General features: G+C 37.7%; 2 protein-coding genes across 4 annotated transcripts; one reads left to right on the forward strand and one right to left on the reverse strand.

The window, feature by feature from the left end:
- Positions 1-19: 19 nt before the first annotated feature.
- Positions 20-19,580, reverse strand: LOC137072627 (protein GPR108). Its single transcript, XM_067440506.1, has 18 exons — positions 19,344-19,580; positions 18,158-18,268; positions 18,027-18,077; positions 17,857-17,942; positions 11,048-11,121; positions 10,591-10,682; positions 10,414-10,470; positions 10,215-10,316; positions 9,976-10,109; positions 9,274-9,349; positions 7,838-7,911; positions 7,465-7,582; positions 7,109-7,239; positions 6,734-6,777; positions 3,207-3,256; positions 3,039-3,122; positions 1,238-1,359; positions 20-1,122 (listed from the first exon to the last, which is right to left on the reverse strand). The coding sequence occupies exons 1-18, from the start codon at positions 19,431-19,433 to the stop codon at positions 1,035-1,037; spliced, it is 1,584 nt and encodes a 527-aa protein (XP_067296607.1). The 5' UTR covers positions 19,434-19,580; the 3' UTR covers positions 20-1,034.
- Positions 19,556-26,942, forward strand: LOC137072634 (microfibril-associated glycoprotein 4-like). 3 transcript variants are annotated; one of them, XM_067440515.1, is made up of 9 exons: positions 19,629-19,689; positions 19,784-19,875; positions 20,204-20,298; positions 24,819-24,891; positions 25,013-25,068; positions 25,173-25,385; positions 25,466-25,562; positions 25,715-25,882; positions 26,014-26,942. In XM_067440515.1, the coding sequence occupies exons 5-9, from the start codon at positions 25,060-25,062 to the stop codon at positions 26,268-26,270; spliced, it is 744 nt and encodes a 247-aa protein (XP_067296616.1). In that variant the 5' UTR covers positions 19,629-19,689; positions 19,784-19,875; positions 20,204-20,298; positions 24,819-24,891; positions 25,013-25,059; the 3' UTR covers positions 26,271-26,942. The 3 variants fall into 3 exon arrangements, with proteins under 3 accessions (XP_067296617.1, XP_067296615.1, XP_067296616.1); XM_067440514.1 differs by lacking the exon at positions 19,784-19,875 and having other exon boundaries at positions 19,609-19,689; XM_067440516.1 differs by lacking the exons at positions 19,784-19,875; positions 20,204-20,298 and having other exon boundaries at positions 19,556-19,689.

Raw genomic sequence — 26,942 nt, forward strand, 5'->3', positions numbered from 1 at the left:
CAAAAGAAACGAGTCGAGATTTGAGTTATTTGATTTATTTTAAACTCGAACACAATTCACATGATAAACCAGCAACATAAATCAAGCAGGAATAGTTTATTTCTCAGTTTGTGGATATATTAGCCAGAGTAAAAGCATTGAAGAAGGGGAAGAAAAAAAAAACACGGAGAAGTTCAAATACTGCGATTGAGCGACAACGTCATTATAATGACGGAAGCTTCGCGCGCTTTCAGCGTAGACCATTGGGTTTAACTGTTGGCGCATGCGCAGTATAAACGCGGTGTAAGTGGTCCTTCATTTATAACAAAATACATTTAAAGGTTTAAACTAAAAAGGGGATGATCTGGTGTCATCAGAAATATATTACTAAATAAAGCACAACCAACTCCAAAGAAGCAAATTAGATCATTCGTTATCGTTGTGAATTAGTTAACCTGTGACTGATAAAATAGTTTCGGCTTCTTCCAGCACTGAAAATGAAAGAAATATATAATTATATTCCATCTGTCTGAGGCAAAAGAAATAACTTTCTTCAGCGTAACTGACGGTGTCTGGGTAACCAACCTGTTTTATGAACAACAACAACAATATGCAGCCAAAAAGAAAAAGAAAACCATCATATACAAACAATAGCATCAATCCAGAAATAAACAGCATCAAACAGCTTCGGTTAAATAATAATAGGAAATAAAAGAAGGCTAAAATCAAATTAATTGAGCACATCCAGTATAATGATTGTAAATCTTTGGAATGAAAGAAAATGAACGTATAGAGCAGAGTGACCACATCATTAAGTGTAAACCAAAGCGAAAGATTCGTTCCATCACCACCGTCCCAGAGTCCGTTCGGGAAAATCAGCTCGTCGGAAAATCTGACGGAAATCGCATCCGGTGCGCTTCATTCTCACACGTTTTTTTTTCCCCTCGCGATTCCGTCTATTTCACTTGCATAGCGAGTCTGTGGTTACCATGGTCGCAACCTTTGGAAGGGGAGGGGTTTAAAGTCCAGGCTCCGCCCCCTATTGGACATGAAACTCACAACGCAACCTCTCGCTGTCTCTCGCGGCCATTAGACGTTTTCTTAACCTTGTGGATGCCTTCCAACGCTCCTGATTCTGTTACACTGAGAGAGGAGAAGAAATATCACACACTGAACTGAGAGAGAAAGAGCAAGCGAGAGAGAGAGAGAGAGAGCGAGAGAGAGAGAGAGAGAGAGAGAGAGAGAGAGCGAAACCTACACTTCGTCCATCTCCAGGTCCTCCTCGTCCTGGGGCAGCTGGAGATAAGGGTTATTTGACGCCGGACGAAACTTGAATCCCGTCAAGACGAAGAAGATCAGAGTGGAAACCTCCACCAAAAACTGCAAAAGAAGAAATAACACCAGGGCTCAAAAAAGTCATTTCCACAGATTATCCTCTTTATTTCCTGAGCATAAAGGAGCAGTGTGCAACATTTATGAGGGTCTATAACAGAAATGCAACATAACTCTGTTTTCAGACCTTAAATAATGAGCCGTAATTTGTTTATTACATCAGAATGAGCCGCTTCTATCTACACACACTGCGGGGCCCTTACTGTGAAGCCGCCCTTTTGTGCCGCCGTGTTTCTACGGTAGCCCTAAAGTAACAAACTTCTCTACAGAGGGCTAGCTACTCTCTGCTGGGCCACCGTAGCTTCTCTATGTGCTTAACTCGTGATTTGCGCGAGTTGAAATATCTGAACTTTGCCGGATATTCGCGCCGCGTTAACCAATCAGGAGCTCGCTCTAGTAGTGAAATGAGGACCAAATCATATGGGGAGACCCGGAGCTGTGCGATACATTCATACTTTATAGAAACAGGGATAAAAAGGATCTTGCTGGGAAGAAAGTGAGTGAGGAGGTCGGACAATCTGGTAAATTGTAAAAAACGCTCTTTACTCAGTTTGAGCGATATATTATTGAGATTATAAGCTAGCTAAAGCATGCTAATCGAGCTTATTCAACGCGTTTCAGAACAATCCATATTATAATTATTTATTTTTAATTACATTTCTATGAAAAGATTTCCCTCAAATTATGTGTTGTGTATTTTCTGGTAATCAAATGAAGACAAAACACTAATTGATCTTAATTTAATGAAACTTATTTTGTCAAACAACTGAGCTTTATAATGATAAAATTAAAGCATGAAAGAAAAATTGTGATATATTACTTAAGTTATAAAGTTTTGGTAGCTTATAATTATTACATTAGTGTTACCATCACATTGAGATGTCCCTAAACTCTACTCTTAATATATTTCTCAAGTTAAACTGGATTTTTACACTGCAAACAATGCTTTTCTTACTTAGTATTTATGTCTTGTTTCTAGTCAAAATATCTAAATTCTTAGATTAAAAAAAACATTCACTAGACAATTAAAAATGGTCTTGTTTTGGGAAAAAATAACTCAAAATTCAGAGAGTTTTTGCTTAAAATAAGATAAGGATTTTAACCAAAACCTTGAGTTATTTTTCTCCCAAAACAAGACAAATTTTTTACTTGTCTGGTAAGTGTCTCTTATTGTAAGAATTTTTTTAGATATTTTGACTAGAAACAAGACAAACATACTAAGTAAGAAAAGCATATTTTGCCATTTTGACAGGTTGCCGTGAAGAGCTTTGAGTTTCTGTGCGTTTATGACAGTAGTTTTTTCTCAAATTAAACGGTAAAATGCTGATGAAGTGACTCTCAGAGCGCCTCTGGAGATGAAGTTCATCTAAAGTATCAACTTCTTTTTTTTATTTCAATAAACTCAAAATTTAAAGCAACCAGGTTAATTATTTTTTAAGTTAAACAAATTTTTTTTTTACAGTACATGGAATTTGATAGTTTGGGCTATGTTGCTAATTTTAACTTTTAATACCAAGTTGAGAGGGTTGTAGTTTCCAGCATCAGTGTTTTACTTTGAGAAATGTTGCTTATGTATATTCTGAAAACAGTTCTGTAAATGATATTGCATTTCTGTCCAGGGATCGTGTTGAATGTTACACACTGAACCTTTAATCGGGAATTTTTACCTCTTGACTCCACTGCCACTGGAACGGCACGGTGACCTTCAGGAGAATAGCGATGATCCGCGTGAAGTAGATATAACACACGATCTGAGGACACACACACACACACACACACCGCTTTTACTCTGCTTCAGCTCAGAGATCTGAGTACACGTGGAGGAGGACACTCACCATCACATAATAATGTCTGAAGAGCTTCAGCTTCTCCAGGTTCATGGCAGCTGAAAGAGAATGAACACACACACAAACACACAGTTAAAAACAAACACACATCCAGCCCTCAGCGGGTTTTAACCGTATTACTACTCTTACTGATAATGCTTATTATAATTAACCTGATTATTATACTGATTCCTGTACCGATTATTATACTGATACCTGTACCGATTATTATACTGATAATTGTACCAATTATTATACTGATACCTGTACCGATTATTATACTGATAACTGTACCGATTATTATAATGATACCTCTACCGATTATTATACTGATACCTGTACCGATTATTATGCTGATACCTGTACCGATTATTATGCTGATACCTGTACCGATTATTATACTGATACCTCTACCGATTATTATACTGATACCTGTACCGATTATTATGCTGATACCTCTACCGATTATTATACTGATACCTCTACCGATTATTATACTGATACCTCTACCGATAATTATACTGATACCTGTACAGATTATTATGCTGATACCTGTACCGATTATTATACTGATAACTGTACCGATTATTATACTGATACCTGTACCGATTATTATACTGATAATTGTACCAATTATTATACTGATACCTGTACCGATTATTATACTGATAACTGTACCGATTATTATACTGATAACTCTACCGATTATTATACTGATAACTGTACCGATTATTATACTGATAACTGTACCGATTATTATACCGATACCTTTACCGATTATTATACCGATAACTGTACCGATTATTATACCGATACCTGTACCGATTATTATACCGATAACTGTACCGATTATTATACCGATACCTGTACCGATTATTATGCCGATACCTGTAATAATTGGTAGAGTTATCAGTATAATAATTGGTAGAGTATTATACCGATACCTGTACCGATTATTATGCCGATACCTGTACGGATTATTATACTGATAACTGTACCGATTATTATACTGATAGCTGTACCGATTATTATACCGATACCTGTACCCATTATTATAATGATACCTGTACAGATTATTATAATGACACCTGTACAGATTAATATACTGAGAGCTGTACAGATTATTATACTGATAACTGTACCAATAATTAATAAGTATACCGATTATTATACTGATAACTGTACCGATTATTATAATGATACCTCTACCGATTATTATACTGATACCTGTACCGATTATTATGCTGATACCTGTACCGATTATTATGCTGATACCTGTACCGATTATTATACTGATACCTCTACCGATTATTATACTGATACCTGTACCGATTATTATGCTGATACCTCTACCGATTATTATACTGATACCTCTACCGATTATTATACTGATACCTCTACCGATAATTATACTGATACCTGTACAGATTATTATGCTGATACCTGTACCGATTATTATACTGATAACTGTACCGATTATTATACTGATACCTGTACCGATTATTATACTGATAATTGTACCAATTATTATACTGATACCTGTACCGATTATTATACTGATAACTGTACCGATTATTATACTGATAACTCTACCGATTATTATACTGATAACTGTACCGATTATTATACTGATAACTGTACCGATTATTATACCGATACCTTTACCGATTATTATACCGATAACTGTACCGATTATTATACCGATACCTGTACCGATTATTATACCGATAACTGTACCGATTATTATACCGATACCTGTACCGATTATTATGCCGATACCTGTAATAATTGGTAGAGTTATCAGTATAATAATTGGTAGAGTATTATACCGATACCTGTACCGATTATTATGCCGATACCTGTACGGATTATTATACTGATAACTGTACCGATTATTATACTGATAGCTGTACCGATTATTATACCGATACCTGTACCCATTATTATAATGATACCTGTACAGATTATTATAATGACACCTGTACAGATTAATATACTGAGAGCTGTACAGATTATTATACTGATAACTGTACCAATAATTAATAAGTATACCGATTATTATACTGATAACTCTACCGATTATTATACTGATAACTCTACCTGATAACTCTACCGATTATTATACTGATAACTCTACCGATTATTATACTGATAACTCTACCGATTATTATACTGATAACTCTACCGATTATTATACTGATAACTCTACCGATTATTATACTGATAACTCTACCGATTATTATACTGATAACTCTACCTGATAACTCTACCGATTATTATACTGATAACTCTACCGATTATTATACTGATAACTCTACCGATTATTATACTGATAACTCTACCGATTATTATACTGATAACTCTACCGATTATTATACTGATAACTCTACCGATTATTATACTGGTAACTCTACCGATTATTATGCCGATTATTATACCGATTATTATACTGGTGACTCTACCGACTATTATACCGATTATTATGCCGATTATTATCTAACTCTATAACTCTACCGATTATTATACTGATAACTCTACCGATTATTATACTGATAACTCTACCGATTATTATACTGATAACTCTACCGATTATTATACTGGTAACTCTACCGATTATTATACTGGTAACTCTACCGATTATTATACTGATGACTCTACCGATTATTATACTGATGACTCTACCGATTATTATACTGATGACTCTACCGATTATTATACTGATGACTCTACCGATTATTATACTGATGACTCTACCGATTATTATACTGGTAACTCTACCGATTATTATACTGGTAACTCTACCGATTATTATACTGGTAACTCTACCGATTATTATACTGGTAACTCTACCGATTATTATACTGATAACTCTACCGATTATTATACTGATAACTCTACCGATTATTATACTGATAACTCTACCGATTATTATACTGATAACTCTACCGATTATTATACTGATAACTCTACTGATTATTATACTGATAACTCTACTGATTATTATACTGGTAACTCAACTGATTTTTATACTGGTAACTCAACTGATTATTATACTGGTAACTCTACCGATTATTATACTGGTTTCCGTATATACCAGTATAACCGGTTATATATTCCGGAATATATATATTATATATATATTCCGGTTATACCAGTATACCCGATTATTATACTGATAACTCTACCGATTATTAAACTGAGAACATTAACACAATGATGACACCAGCAGTCACTGCAGTTATCAACAGTGATGACTACACCGATAACTGTAAAAGTATCACTTGAGTAGCACTTTGAGATTCTTCGGAATGAAGTGCACGTAATAAATAAAATCTGTTATTATTATTATTAAAAGTTAACTGTACTGATTCTGCTTATTAAATGTGTGCACTTTTTAAAGACGGATGATTCTGATCCGCTGAAAGTGATTCACATGGTATCGCTCCTGTCATCATTATAGTTGTGTTGGGGAAATGTTATAGTTATGGTTGCACACACACACACACACACACACACACACACACACACACACACACCTTTGCCGTCCGTGTTAGAAGCCTCCTGCAGATGCCGGATGGACCTGTGAAACACAATCATAAATTCGTAAATCATAAATCTCATTCGGTCACATTATATAAAGCTTTAAAATTCTGCTTAATTAAGGGCATGGCCACTTTGATTGACAGGTGGATTGGCGTTTGTCTGCGTCTGTAGTCATTGCGCCACCTAAGCTCCGCCCATGTCCCGCCTCTTTGCCCATTTTCTGTTATCCGGGAGAAACAGGCGATGACTCGCTGCCAAGATGGCGACGGCTCGACTCTACTTCACGCTTCAGAACGGCTCTTCAGAATCCTACAGGTGACGTCACGGACACTACGGCCATATTGTTTTACAGTCTATGGTATACACACCAGACGACGGGGAACAGCACGGCTCCGCAGCAGATGAGGTCCACCAGGAACAGGATCTCTCTCCAAAATGTGTACTCGCTCGCCCCCTCCTCAGTCTCCTCAATGATTATATAGGACACGTTCGCCAGCACCTGAGGGGACACACAAGTCAGCTCACACACACACACACACACACACACACACCCTGCCCCCAAAACATTCTGCATTTTTACTTTTAAAAAAAACAAAAAACTCTTTTGAAAAGTGGGGACATGGGTAATGTCCTCATATTTCACCCTCTCCTGTAAAACCTGTGTCATACCCATGGCATTATACAGATTTGTGTCCTGATATTTCACAAACACACACACACACACCTGCAGAGGAATGACGATCATGAAGATCTTCTTCTCTTTGTCCGACAGGATGTATTTAACGAAGGCGAAGCCGGTGCCAATGAGAGCCAGTGTGATGAACAGCAGAGCCCCCTTCAGTCTGACACACACATATCAGATCATGACACTCAGCACTCTGACATCACACACACCATGAAACTCAGCACTCTGACATCACACACACACACACTCACACCATGACACTCAGCCCATTGACATCACACACAAGTCACTCAGCACTCTGACATCACACACACCATGAAACTCAGCACTCTGACATCACACACTCACACCATGACACTCATCCCATTGACATCACACACACACACACACACACACGGCGTGTGATACGCACAGATGTGTGATGTAGTACATGACGGCCCAGCCTTCGATCGGATGACCCTCAGAGTTGATGAAGTAATAGTTGATCTGAGGACACATAATAAAGGTCATCACCACCATAAGCTAAAGGAATAAATTAACCATAAAACCTGAAACTATTGATATACACACACCTAAAGGATTATTAGGAACACCTGTTCAATTTCTCATTAATGCAATTATCTAATCAGCCAATCACATGGCAGTTCTTCAGTGCATTTAGGGGTGTGGTCCTGGTCAAGACAATCTCCTGAACTCCAGACTGAATGTCAGAATGGGAAAGAAAGGTGATTTAAGCCGTTTTGAGCGTGGCATGGTTGTTGGTGCCAGACGGGCCGGTCTGAGTATTTCACAATCTGCTCAGTTACTGGGATTTACACACACAACCATTTCTAGGGTTTACAGAGAATGGTGTGAAAAGGGAAGAGCATCCAGTCTGCAGCAGTCCTGTGGGAGAAAATGCCTTGTTGATGCTCGAGGTCAGAGGAGAATTGGCCGACTGATTCAAGCTGATAGAAGAGCAACTTTGACTGAAATAACCACTCGTTACAACCGAGGTGTGCAGCAAAGCATTTGTGAAGCCACAACACACACAACCTTGAGGCGGATGGGCTACCACAGCAGAAGACCCCACCGGGTACCACTCATCTCCACTACAAATAGGAAAAAGAGGCGACAATTTGCACAAGCTCACCAAAATTGGACAGATGAAGACTGGAGAAATGTTGCCTGGTCTGATGAGTCTCGATTTCTGTTGAGACATTCAGATGGTAGAGTCAGAATTTGGCGTAAACAGAATGAGAACATGGATCCATCATGCCTTGTTCCCACTGTGCAGGCTGGTGGTGGTGGTGTAATGGTGTGGGGGATGTTTTCTTGGCACACTTTAGGCCCCTTAGTGCCAATTGGGCATCGTTTAAATGCCACGGCCTACCTGAGCATTGTTTCTGACCATGTCCATCCCTTTATGACCACCATGTGCCCATCCTCTGATGGCTACTTCCAGCAGGATAATGCACCATGTCACAAAGCTCCAATCATTTCAGATTGGTTTCTTGAACATGCCGATGAGTTGACTGTACTAAAATGGCCGTCACAGTCCCCAGATCTCAACCCAATAGAGCATCTTTGGGATGTGGTGGACCGGGAGCTTCGTGCCCTGGATGTGCATCCCACAAATCTCCATCAACTGCAAGATGCTCTCCTATCAATATGGGCCAACATTTCTAAAGAATGCTTTCAGCAGCTTGTTGATCAATGCCACGGAGAATTAAGGCAGTTCTGAAGGAGAAAGGGGTCAAACACAGCATTAGTGTGTGCTCCTAATAATCCTTTAGATGAGTGTATAACTCAATTATAATCTACAGTAACTCAACCTTTGATAGTACATGAGAGTGTGTGTGTACTCACACTGTGGAAGAGCAGAGACACGGCTTTAGTGTACGCCAGCGCCGCCATCAGCCAGTGGATCTTAAACACACTGTACCTGTCACACACACACACACATCATAAACACCACCACGTTTACTCACACTGACAGATGCATTTCAGACGAGTGCATGTGTGTCTGAGAGAGTGTGCGTGTGCCTGTACTTGGGCAGTGTGTATGTGAGAGTGTGTGTGTGTGAGACTGTATGCGCGTGTGAGAGAGAGAGAGAGAGAGAGAGAGAGAGAGAGAGAGAGAGAGAGAGTGTGAGTGAGTGAGTGGGAGAGAGAAAGAGTGTGTGTGTGAGTGAGTGGGAGAGAGAAAGAGTGTGTGTGAGACTGTATGCGCGTGAGAGAGAGAGAGAGAGAGAGAGAGAGAGTGTGTGTGAGGGAGTGAGACTGTATGCCTGTGTGTGTGAGTGAGTGGGAGAGAGAAAGTGTGTGTGTGAGTGAGTAAGTGAGACTGTATGTGTGTGTGTGTGTGTGTGTGTGTGTGTGTGTGTGTGTGTGTGTGTGTGTGTGTGTGTGTGAGTGTGAGTGGGAGAGAAAAAGAGTGTATGTGTGTGTGTGTGAGTGAGTTAGTGAGACTGTATGTGTGTGTGAGAGAGACTGTATGCGTGAGTGAGATAAAGAGAGTGTGTGTGTGCGTGTGTGAGTGATTGAGAGAGAGAAAGAGTGTGTGTGTACCTGTACTTGAGCAGTGTGTATGTCCAGACCACAGCGGCGGTGAAGAAAATGGCTGCCATGCAGATGTAGAGGCGCGGCAGAGGAATATCAGAGCCCGACAGATAACCATTGGGATTCTTCTCCGTGATATTCACCTGACACACACACACACACACACACACACACACACACACACACACACACACACGGTTTGCTGCGGATCATGGCGCCCGTAGCTCTGTTGGATCGGCTGTACTCACGTATAGGGAATATGGCCTCGGCGTGCGCGTCCTCATGTTATTACAGTTCTGGAAGTCCAAATTATACAGGCCTTGAGACAGCGAGCCCATGATGAGACGAAACTGAGCAGGAGAAAGAGTGTGTCAGTCAGAGTGTGTGTGTGATGGGTGGGTTTAGGGGTAATGGCAGTGTGTGTGTAAGAGAGTGTGTGGTCCTCACGCTGAAGTTGTAGGATTCTCCGTGTTGTCCCAGCTCCAGCACGCTCCCGTCCAAACTCTGCACAGGAATGAGTCAGGAATCAGTGACAAACACACACACACACACACACTTCAGGAGTCAGACGTGAGATGAAGATTGTGAGCATGAGCTGAATAACAGGAGTCTGGCTGGCCATACCGGTTTGTTGACCTCTGAACTCTCTCTCTGTTTCCCATCATCAGTCTGTTCCTTCTGCTTCTCACCGGCCGATTCTTCTCTTTTCCTCCTCACTGAGCGACACACACATCATCAACACCCGTCAAACAGCAACACACACACACCATCAACACCCGTCAAACAGCAACACACACAGACACACACCATCAACACTCGTCAAACAGGAACACACACACACCATCAACACTCGTCAAACAGGAACACACACACACACCATCAACACCCGTCAAACAGCAACACACACAGACACACACCATCAACACTCGTCAAACAGCAACACACACAGACACACACCATCAACACCCGTCAAACAGCAACACACACAGACACACACCATCAACACTCGTCAAACAGGAACACACACACACACCATCAACACCCGTCAAACAGCAACACACACACACAGTTTTTGTTGTACCTTTGCCTCCTTCTGTTGTCTTCGGTCTGGTGTCCAGCACAATGTCAGATTGACCTTTGTGCTTCACATGCACACTGCACACAATAACAATCATAAACAATTACAATAACAAACAAATCACAATCATTAACACAATCAATCGTAATTATAATCATAAACTCAATTACATTCATAAACACAATCATAACCACAAATATAACCATAATTACAATAATTCACAACCATAATCCCAATCATTCAAAATCACAACCATAATCATTCACAACTAGGGGTGGGCGATATCTTGATATTTAAAATATATCGAGATATTTTTTCAACTCGATATGGATTTGGACATATCGTATATATCGATATATTGTTTATATTTAATTCTGATTCCGCCGCTTTGCTTGTTTGCCTTCCCTGTGCTCGCGCGCCTCCCGCCTCTTGCTTTGTTCCCCCTCCCCTCGCGTGTTGTCTCATTGAACGCGGCGGCGTCCACAACCAGGTGAGGATCAGTTATCATGTTGACAAGCGCGCGCGTTGTTCAGGACTCAGTTTAGAGACCATGTTTTCCTTCTTACACAACTGCTTGCTAAAATTTATAAAGAAATATTAATGTTCATCATAGTTCAAATCGCACGTTTCACCCACAGTCAGGTGATTAAACACTATCGGTGCGAGACGCGGTCGCAATCATGCCAGTTATGATCTGTGTCTAACTGATCGCATAGTTTTCGGTTAAAATGTCAAAATGATCGCATATCATTTGAAAACATTTAAAAAGTATTTCAATATCATTACTATGATTATTCAGCTTTATCACGGGATTATGATGAATAGGTCTGTTCATGTTTTAACCAAGAGGGAAAAACGCGACATCCCGGGTGTCCTGAGACACGAGGTGCTCTTCTGTCAGTTGTACTGTATCATATTATAATATAGCCTACCTTCTGACATTCATATTTCGTTCTGTAACTGGAAAAGAAGTGAAATTCAGCTCATGTGTAGCCTACATGATCCGCATGATGAGTTTGAATTTGGTCAAACTCATGACAAACATCACTGTTTAAATTTTGATAAAAATTTAACAGGAAGTGGTGTTATGACAAAATCAGTTTATTTATATCTCAGTCATGCCCCAATCTTTCTGCAAAATGCTTACTGTTTTACTGTTAAGTGTATAAAAGGGAGTCTTTGATTCATCTTGTAATCAGGGAGTTTTTTTTTTAAATGTCGCAAAAGCACTTTGTTTCTACATGAACTGACTACCTCTTTGCACTTCAATAAAAAAAAAGAATTTGTGGTATTTGGCATATTTGTTTTTGCTGTAGTTTTTAGGGGGTTATTTTTCCTGTAAAGATAGAGATATATATCGTATATCGAGATATAGCAAAATATATCGAGATATATTTTTTGCTCCATATCGCGCAGCCCTATTCACAACCATACACAATCACAATCAGTCACAACCATAATCATGCACAACCATAATCCCATCACAATCATTCACAACCATAATCATTCACAACCATAATCCCATCACAATCATTCACAACCATAATCATTCACAACCATAATCCCATCACAATCATTCACAACCATAATCATTCACAACCATAATCATTCACAACCATAATCATTCACAACCATAATCCCATCACAAACATTCACAACCATAATCATTCACAACCATAATCATTCACAACCATAATCCCATCACAATCATTCACAACCATAATCATTCACAACCATAATCCCATCACAATCATTCACAACCATAATCATTCACAACCATAATCATTCACAACCATAATCCCATCACAATCATTCACAACCATAATCATTCACAACCATAATCCCATCACAATCATTCACAACCATAATCATGCACAACCATAATCATTCACAACCATAATCATTCACAACCATAATGCCATCACAATCATTCACAACCATAATCATTCACAACCATAATCCCATCACAATCATTCACAACCATAATCATTCACAACCATAATCATTCACAACCATAATCCCATCACAATCATTCACAACCATAATCATTCACAACCATAATCCCATCACAATCTTTCACAACCATAATCATTCACAACCATAATCCCATCACAATCATTCACAACCATAATCCCATCACAATCATTCACAACCATAATCATTCACAACCATAATCCCATCACAATCTTTCACAACCATAATCATGCACAACCATAATCATTCACAACCATAATCCCATCACAATCATTCACAACCATAATCCCATCACAATCATTCACAACCATAATCCCATCACAATCATTCACAACCATAATCCCATCACAATCATTCACAACCATAATCCCATCACAATCATTCACAACCATAATCCCATCACAATCATTCACAACCATAATCCCATCACAATCATTCACAACCATAATCATTCACAACCATAATCCCAATCACAACCATAATCCCATCACAATCATTCACAACCATAATCCCATCACAACCATAATCCCATCACAATCATTCACAACCATAATCCCATCACAATCATTCACAACCATAATCATGCACAACCATAATCCCATCACAATCATTCACAACCATAATCATTCACAACCATAATCCCATCACAATCATTCACAACCATAATCCCATCACAATCATTCACAACCTTAATCATTCACAACCATAATCCCATCACAATCTTTCACAACCATAATCCTGCACAACCATGATCCCATCACAATCATTCACAACCATAATCATTCACAACCATAATCCCATCACAATCATTCACAACCATAATCATTCACAACCATAATCATTCACAACCATAATCCCATCACAATCTTTCACAACCATAATCCTGCACAACCATGATCCCATCACAATCATTCACAACCATAATCATTCACAACCATAATCCCATCACAATCATTCACAACCATAATCATTCACAACCATAATCATTCACAACCATAATCCCATCACAATCATTCACAACCATAATCATTCACAACCATGATTATGGTTGTGAATGATTATGGTAATCATTCACAACCATAATCATTCACAACCATAATCCCATCACAATCATTCACAACCATAATCCCATCACAACCATAATCCCATCACAATCTTTCACAACCATAATCCTGCACAACCATGATCCCATCACAATCATTCACAACCATAATCATTCACAACCATAATCCCATCACAATCATTCACAACCATAATCCCATCACAATCATTCACAACCATAACCCCATCACAATCATTCACAACCATAATCCCATCACAATCATTCACAACCATAATCCCAATCACAACCATAATCCCATCACAATCATTCACAACCATAATCCCATCACAACCATAATACCATCACAATCATTCACAACCATAATCCCATCACAATCATTCACAACCATAATCATGCACAACCATAATCCCATCACAATCATTCACAACCATAATCCCATCACAATCATTCACAACCATAATCATTCACAACCATAATCCCATCACAATCATTCACAACCATAATCATTCACAACCATAATCCCATCACAATCATTCACAACCATAATCATTCACAACCATAATCATTCACAACCATAATCATTCACAACCATAATCCCATCACAATCATTCACAACCATAATCCCATCACAACCATAATCATTCACAATCATAATCGTTCACAATCATAATCATTCACAACCATAATCAGTCACAATCATAATCCCATCACAATCATTCACAACCATAATCCCATCACAACCATTCACAACCATAATCATTCACAATCATAATCCCATCACAATCATTCACAACCATAAACCCATTGCAATCATTCACAACCATAATCCCATCACAATCATTCACAACCATAATCATTCACAATCATAATCCCATCACAATCATTCACAACCATAATCCCATCACAATCATTCACAACCATAATCATTCACAACCATAATTCCATCACAATCATAATCCCATTACAATCATTCACAACCATAATCCCATCACAACCATCATCCCATCACAATCATAATCCCATCACAATCATTCACAACCATAATCATTCACAACCATAATCCCATCACAATCATTCACAACCATAATCATTCACAATCATAATCCCATCACAATCATTCACAAACATAATCCCATCACAATCATTCACAACCATAATCATTCACAACCATAATCATTCACAACCATAATCCCATAACAACCATAATCATTCACAATCATAATCGTTCACAATCATAATCAGTCACAACCATAATCATTCACAACCATAATCCCATCACAATCATTCACAACCATAATCCCATCACAATCATTCACAACCATAATCCCATCACAATCATTCACAACCATAATCCCATCACAATCATTCACAACCATAAACCCATCACAATCATTCACAACCATAATCCCATCACAATCATTCACAACCATAATCCCATCACAATCATTCACAACCATAATCCCATCACAATCATTCACAACCATAATCCCAATCACAACCATAATCCCATCACAATCATTCACAACCATAATCCCATCACAACCATAATCCCATCACAATCATTCACAACCATAATCCCATCACAATCATTCACAACCACAATCATGCACAACCATAATCCCATCACAATCATTCACAACCATAATCCCATCACAATCATTCACAACCATAATCATGCACAACCATAATCCCATCACAATCATTCAGAACCATAATCATTCACAACCATAATCCCATCACAATCATTCACAACCATAATCATTCACAACCATAATCCCATCACAATCATTCACAACCATAATCATTCACAACCATAATCCCATCACAATCATTCACAACCATAATCATTCACAACCATAATCATTCACAACCATAATCCCATCACAATCATTCACAACCATAATCCCATCACAACCATAATCATTCACAATCATAATCGTTCACAATCATAATCATTCACAACCATAATCCCATCACAATCATTCACAACCATAATCCCATCACAATCATTCACAACCATAATCCCATCACAATCATTCACAACCATAATCCCAATCACAACCATAATCCCATCACAATCATTCACAACCATAATCCCATCACAACCATAATCCCATCACAATCATTCACAACCATAATCCCATCACAATCATTCACAACCACAATCATGCACAACCATAATCCCATCACAATCATTCACAACCATAATCCCATCACAATCATTCACAACCATAATCATTCACAATCATAATCGTTCACAATCATAATCATTCACAACCATAATCCCATCACAATCATTCACAACCATAATCCCATCACAACCATTCACAACCATAATCATTCACAATCATAATCCCATCACAATCATTCACAACCATAAACCCATTGCAATCATTCACAACCATAATCCCATCACAATCATTCACAACCATAATCATTCACAATCATAATCCCATCACAATCATTCACAACCATAATCCCATCACAATCATTCACAACCATAATCATTCACAACCATAATTCCATCACAATCATAATCCCATTACAATCATTCACAACCATAATCCCATCACAACCATCATCCCATCACAATCATTCACAACCATAATCATTCACAACCATAATCCCATCACAACCATAATCCCATCACAATCATTCACAACCATAATCATTCACAATCATAATCCCATCACAACAATAATCCCATCACAATCATTCACAAACATAATCCCATCACAATCATTCACAACCATAATCATTCACAACCATAATCCCATAACAACCATAATCGTTCACAATCAGTCACAACCATAATCATTCACAACCATAATCCCATCACAATCATTCACAACCATAATCCCATCACAATCATTCACAACCATAATCCCATCACAATCATTCACAACCATAATCATTCACAATCATAATCCCATCACAATCATTCACAACCATAAACCCATCACAATCATTCACAACCATAATCCCATCACAATCATTCACAACCATAATCATTCACAACCATAATCCCATCACAATCATTTACAACCATAACCATTCACAACCATAATCCCATCACAATCATTCACAACCATAATCCCATCACAACCATAATCCCATCACAATCATTCACAACCATAATCCCATCACAACCATAATCCCATCACAACCATAATCCCATCACAATCATAATCCCATCACAACCATTCACAACCATAATCCCATCACAATCATTCACAACCATAATCATTCACAACCATAATCCCATCACAACCATTCACAACCATAATCCCATCACAACCATAATCCCATCACAACCATAATCCCATCACAATCATTCACAACCATAATCCCATCACAACCATAATCCCATCACAACCATTCACAATCATAATCCCATCACAATCATTCACAACCATAATCCCATCACAATCATTCACAACCATAATCCCATCACAACCATAATCCCATCACAACCATAATCCCATCACAACCATAATCCCATCACAATCATTCACAACCATAATCCCATCACAACCATTCACAATCATAATCCCATCACAATCATTCACAACCATAATCCCATCACAATCATAATCATTCACAATCATAATCCCATCACAATCATAATCATTCACAAGCATAACCATAATCTTCACAACCATAACCCCGTCATTCACAATCATAACCATAATTTACAATCATCCACAATCATAATCACACCCTCAGTGTTCATTTCTTTGATCTTCGAGAGACGGTTAGGCCAGAGTCTCCTCACCTGAGGGTCTCTGTGTCGATGATAAAGAGGATGGACTGGTCATCCGGCTTATCGTCCTTCAGTGTGCACACCTCGTTCTCCTCACCCTTAGGGAGGACACACACACACACACACGGTCAGATCAGAAACACAAGGACCGGCCAGAGAGAGAGAGGCGTGCAGATACTCACGGTGTAGGGCAGGACCCCGTTCACTCGAGACCGAGCCAAACTAAAGCCCACCTGCAACACAGACAAGCGTCCTGATGAGAGACCACACACACACACACACACACACACCCGATGGCAGGACGGGCGCTTACCGGGGATTCGCCCTTCCCCGACGGCAGAGTCAGAGACACCACGTCGACGTCCAGTGTGCCGTTAGCGAAATAACCGAAGGTGTTCAGATGGACGACAAACCGCGTCTCATTCTGAGGGACAAGAGACGGTTCATGAGGGAAAATATGATTCAATAATCATTTCATGAGGAAAACATTATTACAAAACATCCGATATATGATTATAAATGATAAAAATGATAAAAGAGAAAAATAGGCTAAATTAATTAAATAGGTAAAATAATTAATAATTTTTTTAATAATTCATCCTTAAAAAAGACAAATCATCAGATATGACAAATAAATGACAACCATGAAAGATAAAGATTAGCTAAATATATTAGGTAAATCATTAAATAGGTACAATTCCTAATGTTATGAATAATTCACAATTACATTAAGCGTCAGATATATAAAACAAAAGCTAAAAAAAATGATAAAAATAAGCTAAATAAATTAAATAGGAAAATTAAGTCATAATTTTATTAATAATTCATCATTTAATAACATAAAACATCAGATGTGTGAAACAAAATTCTAAAATAAAACAGAAACAAATATTTAAATAAGCTAAATAAATGAGGTAAATAATAAATAGGTAAAATAAAACTATAGTTTTATGAATAATTCTTCATTAAATAGCAAAACATCATATGCAACAAATGATAACATAAGAGAAAAATAAGCTAAATAAATTAAATAGGTGAAATAATTTATAGTTTTATGAATAATCATCATTAAATTACATAAAACAACAGATATGTGACACAAATGATAAAATGAGATAGAAAAATAATAGAAATAAACTAAATAAATTAGGTAAATTATAAATAGGTAAAATAAAACTACAATTGTATGATGAAATTAATCCTTAAATAACAAAACAGCAGATATATGAAAGAAATGTTAAAATAAAAGAGAAAAATAAGATACATAAATTAAATAGATAAAATAATTCATAATTTTATGAAATAAACAAGACACATAATCAGATATGACAAACAAATGCTAAACTAAAGCTAAATAACGGAAGTAGGTACAATAAGCCATATCTTCATGAATAAACCCTGGCATGAGATGAAACATAAAGTGTGTGCCATAGAGGCAGAAAGGATGATAATAAAGCAGATTAGCGAGATATGTTTATGCGTAAATAAGTGCGCGAGACCTTGAGTTTGAGCTGGTGGATCCGCGCGCGACTCACGGACACGGCCAGGATTAACAGCAGCAGCGCGCACGCGGCGACGGAGCGACCCATCCTCAGACACACACAAACACTCACACACACCCGCCTCTCGGTCACTTAACGTTACACGGGCCCGTCAAACGACTGACATTTACTCAACCGATCGCCAGCTTGTTTCCAAAACTCTTTCCAGCTGCACCTTCACTTCCGGGACACGTGAACGCGTACACGTCATCACCGACCGCGGCGCCGCGAAGCTCGTGCACTCTGGCGCCCTTTCTGGCGGGAGGACGACGCGCACGTCACACACGCTCACGCGCGATGGACCGTAAGGAACGTTATTAATATAGTGAATATTGTGGCATTTTTTTATATAATGTACGTTAATAACATTATATTGTTGTGTTAAACTACACAAATAGCTTAAACACTGCTGCTGGTGGTTTCTAAAGCTACCCAGATTGCACACATGGCGGCGGAAATCGATGTAGATGCTGAAATTATGTTGAAATCAGTTGGGTAACATTTTTTTATACAAATTTTCTGTTTTAAAATTCTAAAATACTACTAATGAGATAAATTAGATGGTGTGTGTAATAATTACACTCAGTTAACATTGTTTTAAAGGTATTATATGGGGGGACGATTGACAGAAATACATATAACTATGTTTTCAGACCTACAGTACAGGCCAAAAGTTTGGACACATTACTATCTGTAATGTTTTTGAAAGACGTTTCTTCTGCTCATCAAGCCTGCATTTATTTGATCAAAAATACAGAAAAAATTTAATATTGTGATATATTATTCTGCTTTAAATGCTGATGTATTTGTGTGCTCAGAGCTGAATGTTCAGGATGGTTCCTCCAGTCTTCAGTGATCATGATCCTTCAGAAATCATTCTCAGATGAGGATTCATTACGAGTGTTGGAGACAGGTCTGATGATTAATATTATTTCATAACATGTGATACTTTTTTTTAGGGTACTTTGATGAATAAAAAGTAAAATAAAAAAGAAGCAAATGTTTTAAAAATAGAAATCTTTTGTAACAGCAATATACTCTACTGGTCAGTCATTTGGGGTCAGCCATTTTTTTCCTTTCTTTTTTGAAATAAATACATTTTATTCAGCAAGGATGTGTTAAATCGATAAAAATTGATAGTAAAGGAGATTTATATTATTTGAAAATATGTTTTTATTTTGAATAAAAGCAGTTCTTCTGAACCTTTTATTCCTCAGATATATTAGTCAGCAGACTAATATACGGTTTGCATGCTTTAAGTGCTTTTATATAGTTCTGATGTCCACTATAATCGAGGTCCTGTTTAGTCACATAAGTACTGTTACGAACTGCTCTGAGACAGAAGGTTGGAGATCCAAACGCAGTACTTATTGAAGGGTAATTCAAAGTCGTAGTCCATAAAACACCCAAAAGGTCATACACAGGCAAGCAGTCCGAAAAGGCAAACAAAACAGAAGGAACAGGCAGAAGGGTAATCCACAGAGAAGGCAAGAAATCAAAGACCAAGATACATGAAACCAGGGAAACGCTCAGAAATGCAGTTGTGACACTAAACAAGTCTTTATGGACTACGACTTTGGATTACCCTTCAATAAATACTGCGTTTGGCTCTTCAACTCTTCTGTCTCAGAGCAGTTCGTAACAGAAGACTTCGCCATGAATGACAGATATAACCAGGCTATATAGGCAGAGGTAATGAGGTGATGAGACACAGGTGTAAACATTGAGTGCTAATGAGTCCGGGGAAAGGATTATGGGTAATGTAGTTTGTGATGGAGTGACAGTGTCTGGGGTGGAGGGCCTCTGGTGGTGATCACAGGCACTCATTAGCTGTGTCTCATTTCAGAAGGCTGCGTCCTCCGGAGGTCGCATTCGAAGGGTGCATACGTCATAAGGCCGTCTCATTTCAAAAAAGTGAGAAGGACTCTCCAAACGCAACCTCCAAATGCGTCCTTCTTTCACAGGAATTCGGAGGGTGCACGAGGAGTATCCTTCACGGCTGGAGATAACCCACAATTCTTTGCGTCATATTTTTTTAATATTATATGAAAAAAACGGCACCACCGCCAGATATACATGCGAGCGTATGTGTGGTGTTTAAATTAAGTAGTTCAAGCTTTTTTTGTTGGTTTTCTTTAAGCTCTATTACCTCAAACAGATAGTTGTGGTAAACAGGATTACAACTGTTTAGTGCATTTTAGACGTTTAGAACAGTACATTGCTGTCAAGACAAGAAACATTTCATAGTCATTTTCAAGTTATAAATAATTTTCATTCATATAACTGGCGTGAGAGCGCAACGAGGCTGAACTTGTTGGCATAGCAACGTGATACTTCCTGCCTGTGTGTCCTACGAAGGACGTCTCGTTTAATTCTGATTGAGGACACTCCGTATACTGCATCCTACACAGGACGGGTCCTCCGGAGGACGCAGCCTTCGAAATTTAACGAAATGAGACACAGCTATTGACTCAATGAATTGTGACAAGTACGTTTATTAAGTCATATTCTAAATTTTGAAACCCCATAACAATTTCCTGAGATATTGATTTACAACAAACTAGGGCTGCACGATTAATCGAAATCGAACCGCAATCGCGATTTTGCTTGTGTGCGATTATGAAAGCTCAAATACTGCGATTTTAATTAAATAAATAAATGTGTTAGCGAAGAGCGACTCTGTGCTAAACGCTGCTCCGTCTGAAAGACTGCGAGTTTGAGTCGCTTATAACGTGCGTTTGAAAAAGCAACACGAGTCAAACATCTTCACAAACTAGTGAAGCGTTCATAAACCTGTTCAACAAAAGACAACGTTTAATAACATGTTTAACTCACTTCATATCGTCAGTCGAGTGTGTGTGAGCTGATGTGGCTTCTCATCACAGTGAGGCAGACAATGCGTTATTTTATAGTACTCTATGTCAATCAGCACTGCATTATAATACACTTTATTATTATGAAAATACCCTTGACGGCTTGAAGAACTCAAATACACCATATTTTGCTGCAGTCGTGTTTATTGTCGTCATGTTTAATCAAAGCGTCTCTATCTTCTGTTTACAGCGTTAGCTTCACATCATGGGTTTCCTGAAAATTAACGTCAATTACTTCTCTGAGGCGAATGTGGCGTTTTCCGCTCAAGGGCGCCCTCTAGCTTTCAGTATGAATTAAAAACCTTTGGGTTATAAGAATAAGATATTATAATCAATAATAAGAAAATAATGCTTATGTAACGAACCCATAGCTGAAGGCAGATTAGAATCCACGTGGCAGAGGGACTTTATTGTCAAAGAGTAAGGAACAGATATAACAACCCAAAACGGCAGGCAAGGACGTGATCAAAGTACAGGCAGGGGTCAGAAACTCAATCGGCAGGCAGACAGCAAACAAACTCCAAACGTTAGTCAAAGGGAAAATCCAGTGAACAGGCAAACAGGTCAAAACAGTAGAAAAGACAAATGACAATGGTAACCGCTTGGTAAGGCAGAATAAACTGGCAATACTTCGCAATGAGTTCACTGAAGCACATGGCTTTAAAGCTACAAAACAGGAAGTAAGGCTACAGACAGGAAGTGTCACTAGAACTCTGGTGATGGCTCCCTCTGGTGGAGGGATGAACTGTTTAGGGTCTGAGCTTAATGCATTTTAAAACTTAATAAACTTAAAAAAATAGAAATTTGTTGGACAATCCATGTTTTTCTTCAATGTACTACAGGAGTTTTTCCCCCCAGTGGATGCACAAGAGGTTCATATTTCATATTAAAGACAGACTGTAAGAATAACTCCTTAGGCTTAGACCTTTCTAATGTTTTTTAGTCATAGGCTGTCTGCATATTAATAAGTAACCCAGCAGTTTTTTTTTTGTAAAATAAGTTTTCTGTAAAATATTACAAAAATAATAATAATAATTAGTATTAGTATTATATTGTTATATTTATTCTGACATACTCTTTTTTATTTATAATTATGAAAATGGTATTGTAATGGTAATATTTCTTATTTTTAAAAATATTTTTAGCAGTAATAATAATCATAATTATTATTATTAGTCACATTAATATAAAAACACAAAATGTTATATACACACACTTTTCATTTGTAAAAAAATTATAATAATCGCAATCGCAATTTTACCCAGAATAATCGCAATTATATATTTTCCCCAAATCGTGCAGCCCTACAACTAACTATTTGAAAATATGTAACTATTTAAATATATGTAATACAATCTGTATTTCCATCAGAGGTTAGGTCTTAAATTTCACAAATGGACAGACACACAGGCTCCATTTTGAAAAACAGAACTATTGCTAATCCTGTAACTTATCTCCAGCTAGTATTTCAACATTGAACAGTGCAAGCGTGACTGAAATGACAGATGCTCTTACTGATAAAAGGTCAGTTGAAGATCAGAGTGGCTCAATGATTATATTGATGTTTCGGTAACACTTTACATTAGGGGTGCACTAATATGCATTAATTCATGCTTAACTAATGCATTAATATATGACTAATTAAGAACTAAACCATGATTACTGCATCAGCAACTAATGAACATTCATTATGGTTACTAGAGTAAGTAATATATGAATTGTTATTAGTTAAATGTGTCATATTGTCTTAATTCGCTTATAACATATTAACTAATAATGTGAATTAGTGCGCTAATTACCAAAATGGGCCAAAGCCTTGCATTTCAACTTGCAGTTGTCTGCTTTAATTAATCATTCGCTAATGATTTATAAAGGTAAGATTATGTTATGACTTAACTTGTTGAGGCACATGACTATTAACTAATTCAAAACCTATAACCACAATTACATATTACTTAACAGTTATTAGTCATGTGCCTCAACAAGTAAAGTCATAACATAATGATACCTTTATAAATCATTAGCTAATGATTAATTAAAGCAGACAACTGGAAGAAATGCATGGCTTTGGCCCATTGTGGTAATTAATACATTCATTTACATTATTAGTTATTAGGGAATTGATTTGTTTGTTATTAGTAATATTTCATTAATAGCAATTCATATATTACTTAATCTAGTAATCATGATGAATGTTCATTAGTTGCTGATGCAGTAATCATTAAGTAAATGTATTAGTTCTTCATGAGGCATACATTAACTCATGATTATCTGTGCATTAGTTAAGCATTAATTAATGCATATTAGTGCAGCCTTATTGTAAAGTGTTAGCCATGTTTCTATGATCATTGAACCCAAATTACATGATCATTCTGTCATCATGTCAGAGGTGTGTTGATGCTGTACTTTCCTGCTGCTTCACTGTCCTGTCAAAATAAAAGCAAAAAGCAATAAATAAATAAAGAAAGGAGTTAGCGTTCATTAATATTCTAGTGTTCTATGCGTTCTATGTCACAAGAATGAAGGGTTTTGCAATATAAATTTGTTCTTCAACGCAAAGGAGGAGCATAATAATCTGCCAGATGCATAAAGAGTGTGTGTCAGACTGAACAACACAAGCCACAACACAAACGGTGAGTTACTGTTTCTTCATCATTCACCTCACAGAATACTGAGACATTTCTACAACAGTGATTCAGAAACATGACCACAACAACAATAATCTGATGACTTCTTTGGCTTGCTTTCTTCCAGATTTAAGAAAGAAAACATTGATAAATCTGATCTGAGAAGAGATTGAGATGATGGCGGTAAGTTCAGTCACGTTTACAGCGGCTGTTTTCACTTTAATTATAATGTCAGTGTGACTTGATGATGATAAACGAGGATCTTGATCAGTCGTGTGTCTCTCCAGATGACGGTGTTTGTCGCGGCTCTGATCTCTGTTTTCACGGCGTCTGTTGTGTCTGTTCCTGATGGATTCAAGCCGGCCGATTGTTCTGACCTTTATAAAGCAGGAGAAACAGTCAGTGGGATTTACTCCATCTATATAACAGGGGACGTTCCTCTCTGGGTTTACTGTCACATGGTCTCAGATGGGAAAGATGAAGACAACGGAGGATGGACGGTATGAATGTGACTTTAGATCATTAAACACACATCAGAACACACATTATGAATCATATATTCTATATAAACCCATCACAGGTGTTTCAGAGGAGAATGGACGGCAGTGTGGATTTCTATCGGGGGTGGGAAGAGTACAAGAGAGGATTCGGAGCAACTGAAGGCGAATACTGGCTGGGTAAGATCTCACATTGATGTCATTTTTTGTATGTTTGAGTTACAAAAAAATCTATTTGGTGTCAAGAAAAGGTTTGATGGAAGTGTTGATGTACATGTCCAGTGTTTGGTGGAACATGTTCTTCATGTGTGTGTGTGTGTGTGTGTGAACAGGGCTGGAGAACATGCACCAGCTGACACGTAACGGGAAGTACATGCTGAAAGTGGATCTGGAGGACTTAACTGGAGGGAAAGGTTTTGCTCAGTACTCGACCTTCTCTGTGGGTCCTGAAACTGACGGGTATAGACTGCAAGTTTCAGGGTTCAAGAATGGAGGAGCAGGTACGACACTTTCATACTTTCACTTTAGTGCTGTTGTTCATGCACTAATAAATGTTTTTTGTAATTTCACTGAAATATTTTTCATCTAAATATGATGTTAATATTCTCAATGGTATTCTTCTTCTCTGCAGGCGACTTTTTGGCCTACCATAATGGTATGAAGTTCTCCACCTTTGACAAAGACCAAGACACTGCGGCGAGTAACTGTGCCGAAATATTTCGCGGGGCATTTTGGTACGGCTACTGTCAAATTGCAAACCCCAATGGTCTGTATTTACGGGGAGAAGATCCCACCAGTTATGGCAATGGTGTTGTTTGGTACTACTGGAGGAACACTTGGAATGTCATTGTGAAATCCATCATCATGAAGATCAAACGTGTGGCTTAGACCTTTGAAGAAACATTACAGTGTTTCTCAGAAGAAGAAAAAAATAAGAATTAAGGTTTTGGGTGTCCTTTCCTCTGTTAACTGTGTAACTTATTAAATCATGGTATATATGGTGACCTATGACAGGGGTTTTCAAACTGGGGTCCCGGGACCTTTCAGAGAATAAAAATACAAAGCTAAAATGGTTAAAGTCTACTGTACATTCAAACTGTTTTATTCATATTTTCCAGAATTTACATGTTTGATTTGTATCTTTCTAGTGAGTTTTTTTTCTTTCACTATAGTCCCCTTTATCTTGATATACAATAATTCTAATAATAAATAAATTCTTATAATTTTTAATTGAAAATTGTCTCCAGTTTTATACACTCAACATTATGTATAGCCAATTTAAGTTTGGAAACAATATGTTGTATTTATAATGTCACACTTACTACTTATCTAACAGTTTTTTTCATTCAGATGGATTTTAGGAAGGGGGTCCCTTATAAAAGTTGATCATATTTGGGGTTCCTTGACATCATAAAGTCTGAAAACCCCTGACCTATGATATATGGCTGTTGTCTTATATACCCTGATCAATTATCTTCTCTTTGGTGTGGGTCACTTCTTTAAATCTACAACTGAAACGAATCAACAATAAACTCTAATAAAGTTCAGCATTGAAAGGCA

Source organism: Pseudorasbora parva, chromosome 4 (assembly GCF_024679245.1).
Source record: "Pseudorasbora parva isolate DD20220531a chromosome 4, ASM2467924v1, whole genome shotgun sequence".
Classification (NCBI taxonomy): Eukaryota; Metazoa; Chordata; class Actinopteri; order Cypriniformes; family Gobionidae; genus Pseudorasbora; species Pseudorasbora parva.

Coding starts and splice junctions, on each gene's coding strand:
- LOC137072627 (XM_067440506.1), bottom strand. CDS start 19,433: ATGGGTCGCTCCGTCGCCGCGTGCGCGCTGCTGCTGTTAATCCTGGCC. Junction 1,360..3,038: donor AGTGGCAGTGGAGTCAAGAG/GTAAAAATTCCC, acceptor CTTCTTTTGCAG/TTTTTGGTGGAGGTTTCCAC. Junction 1,123..1,237: donor GACCTGGAGATGGACGAAGT/GTAGGTTTCGCT, acceptor CTCCTCTCTCAG/TGTAACAGAATCAGGAGCGT.
- LOC137072634 (XM_067440516.1), top strand. Junction 25,386..25,465: donor AAGACAACGGAGGATGGACG/GTATGAATGTGA, acceptor AACCCATCACAG/GTGTTTCAGAGGAGAATGGA. Junction 25,563..25,714: donor TGAAGGCGAATACTGGCTGG/GTAAGATCTCAC, acceptor GTGTGTGAACAG/GGCTGGAGAACATGCACCAG.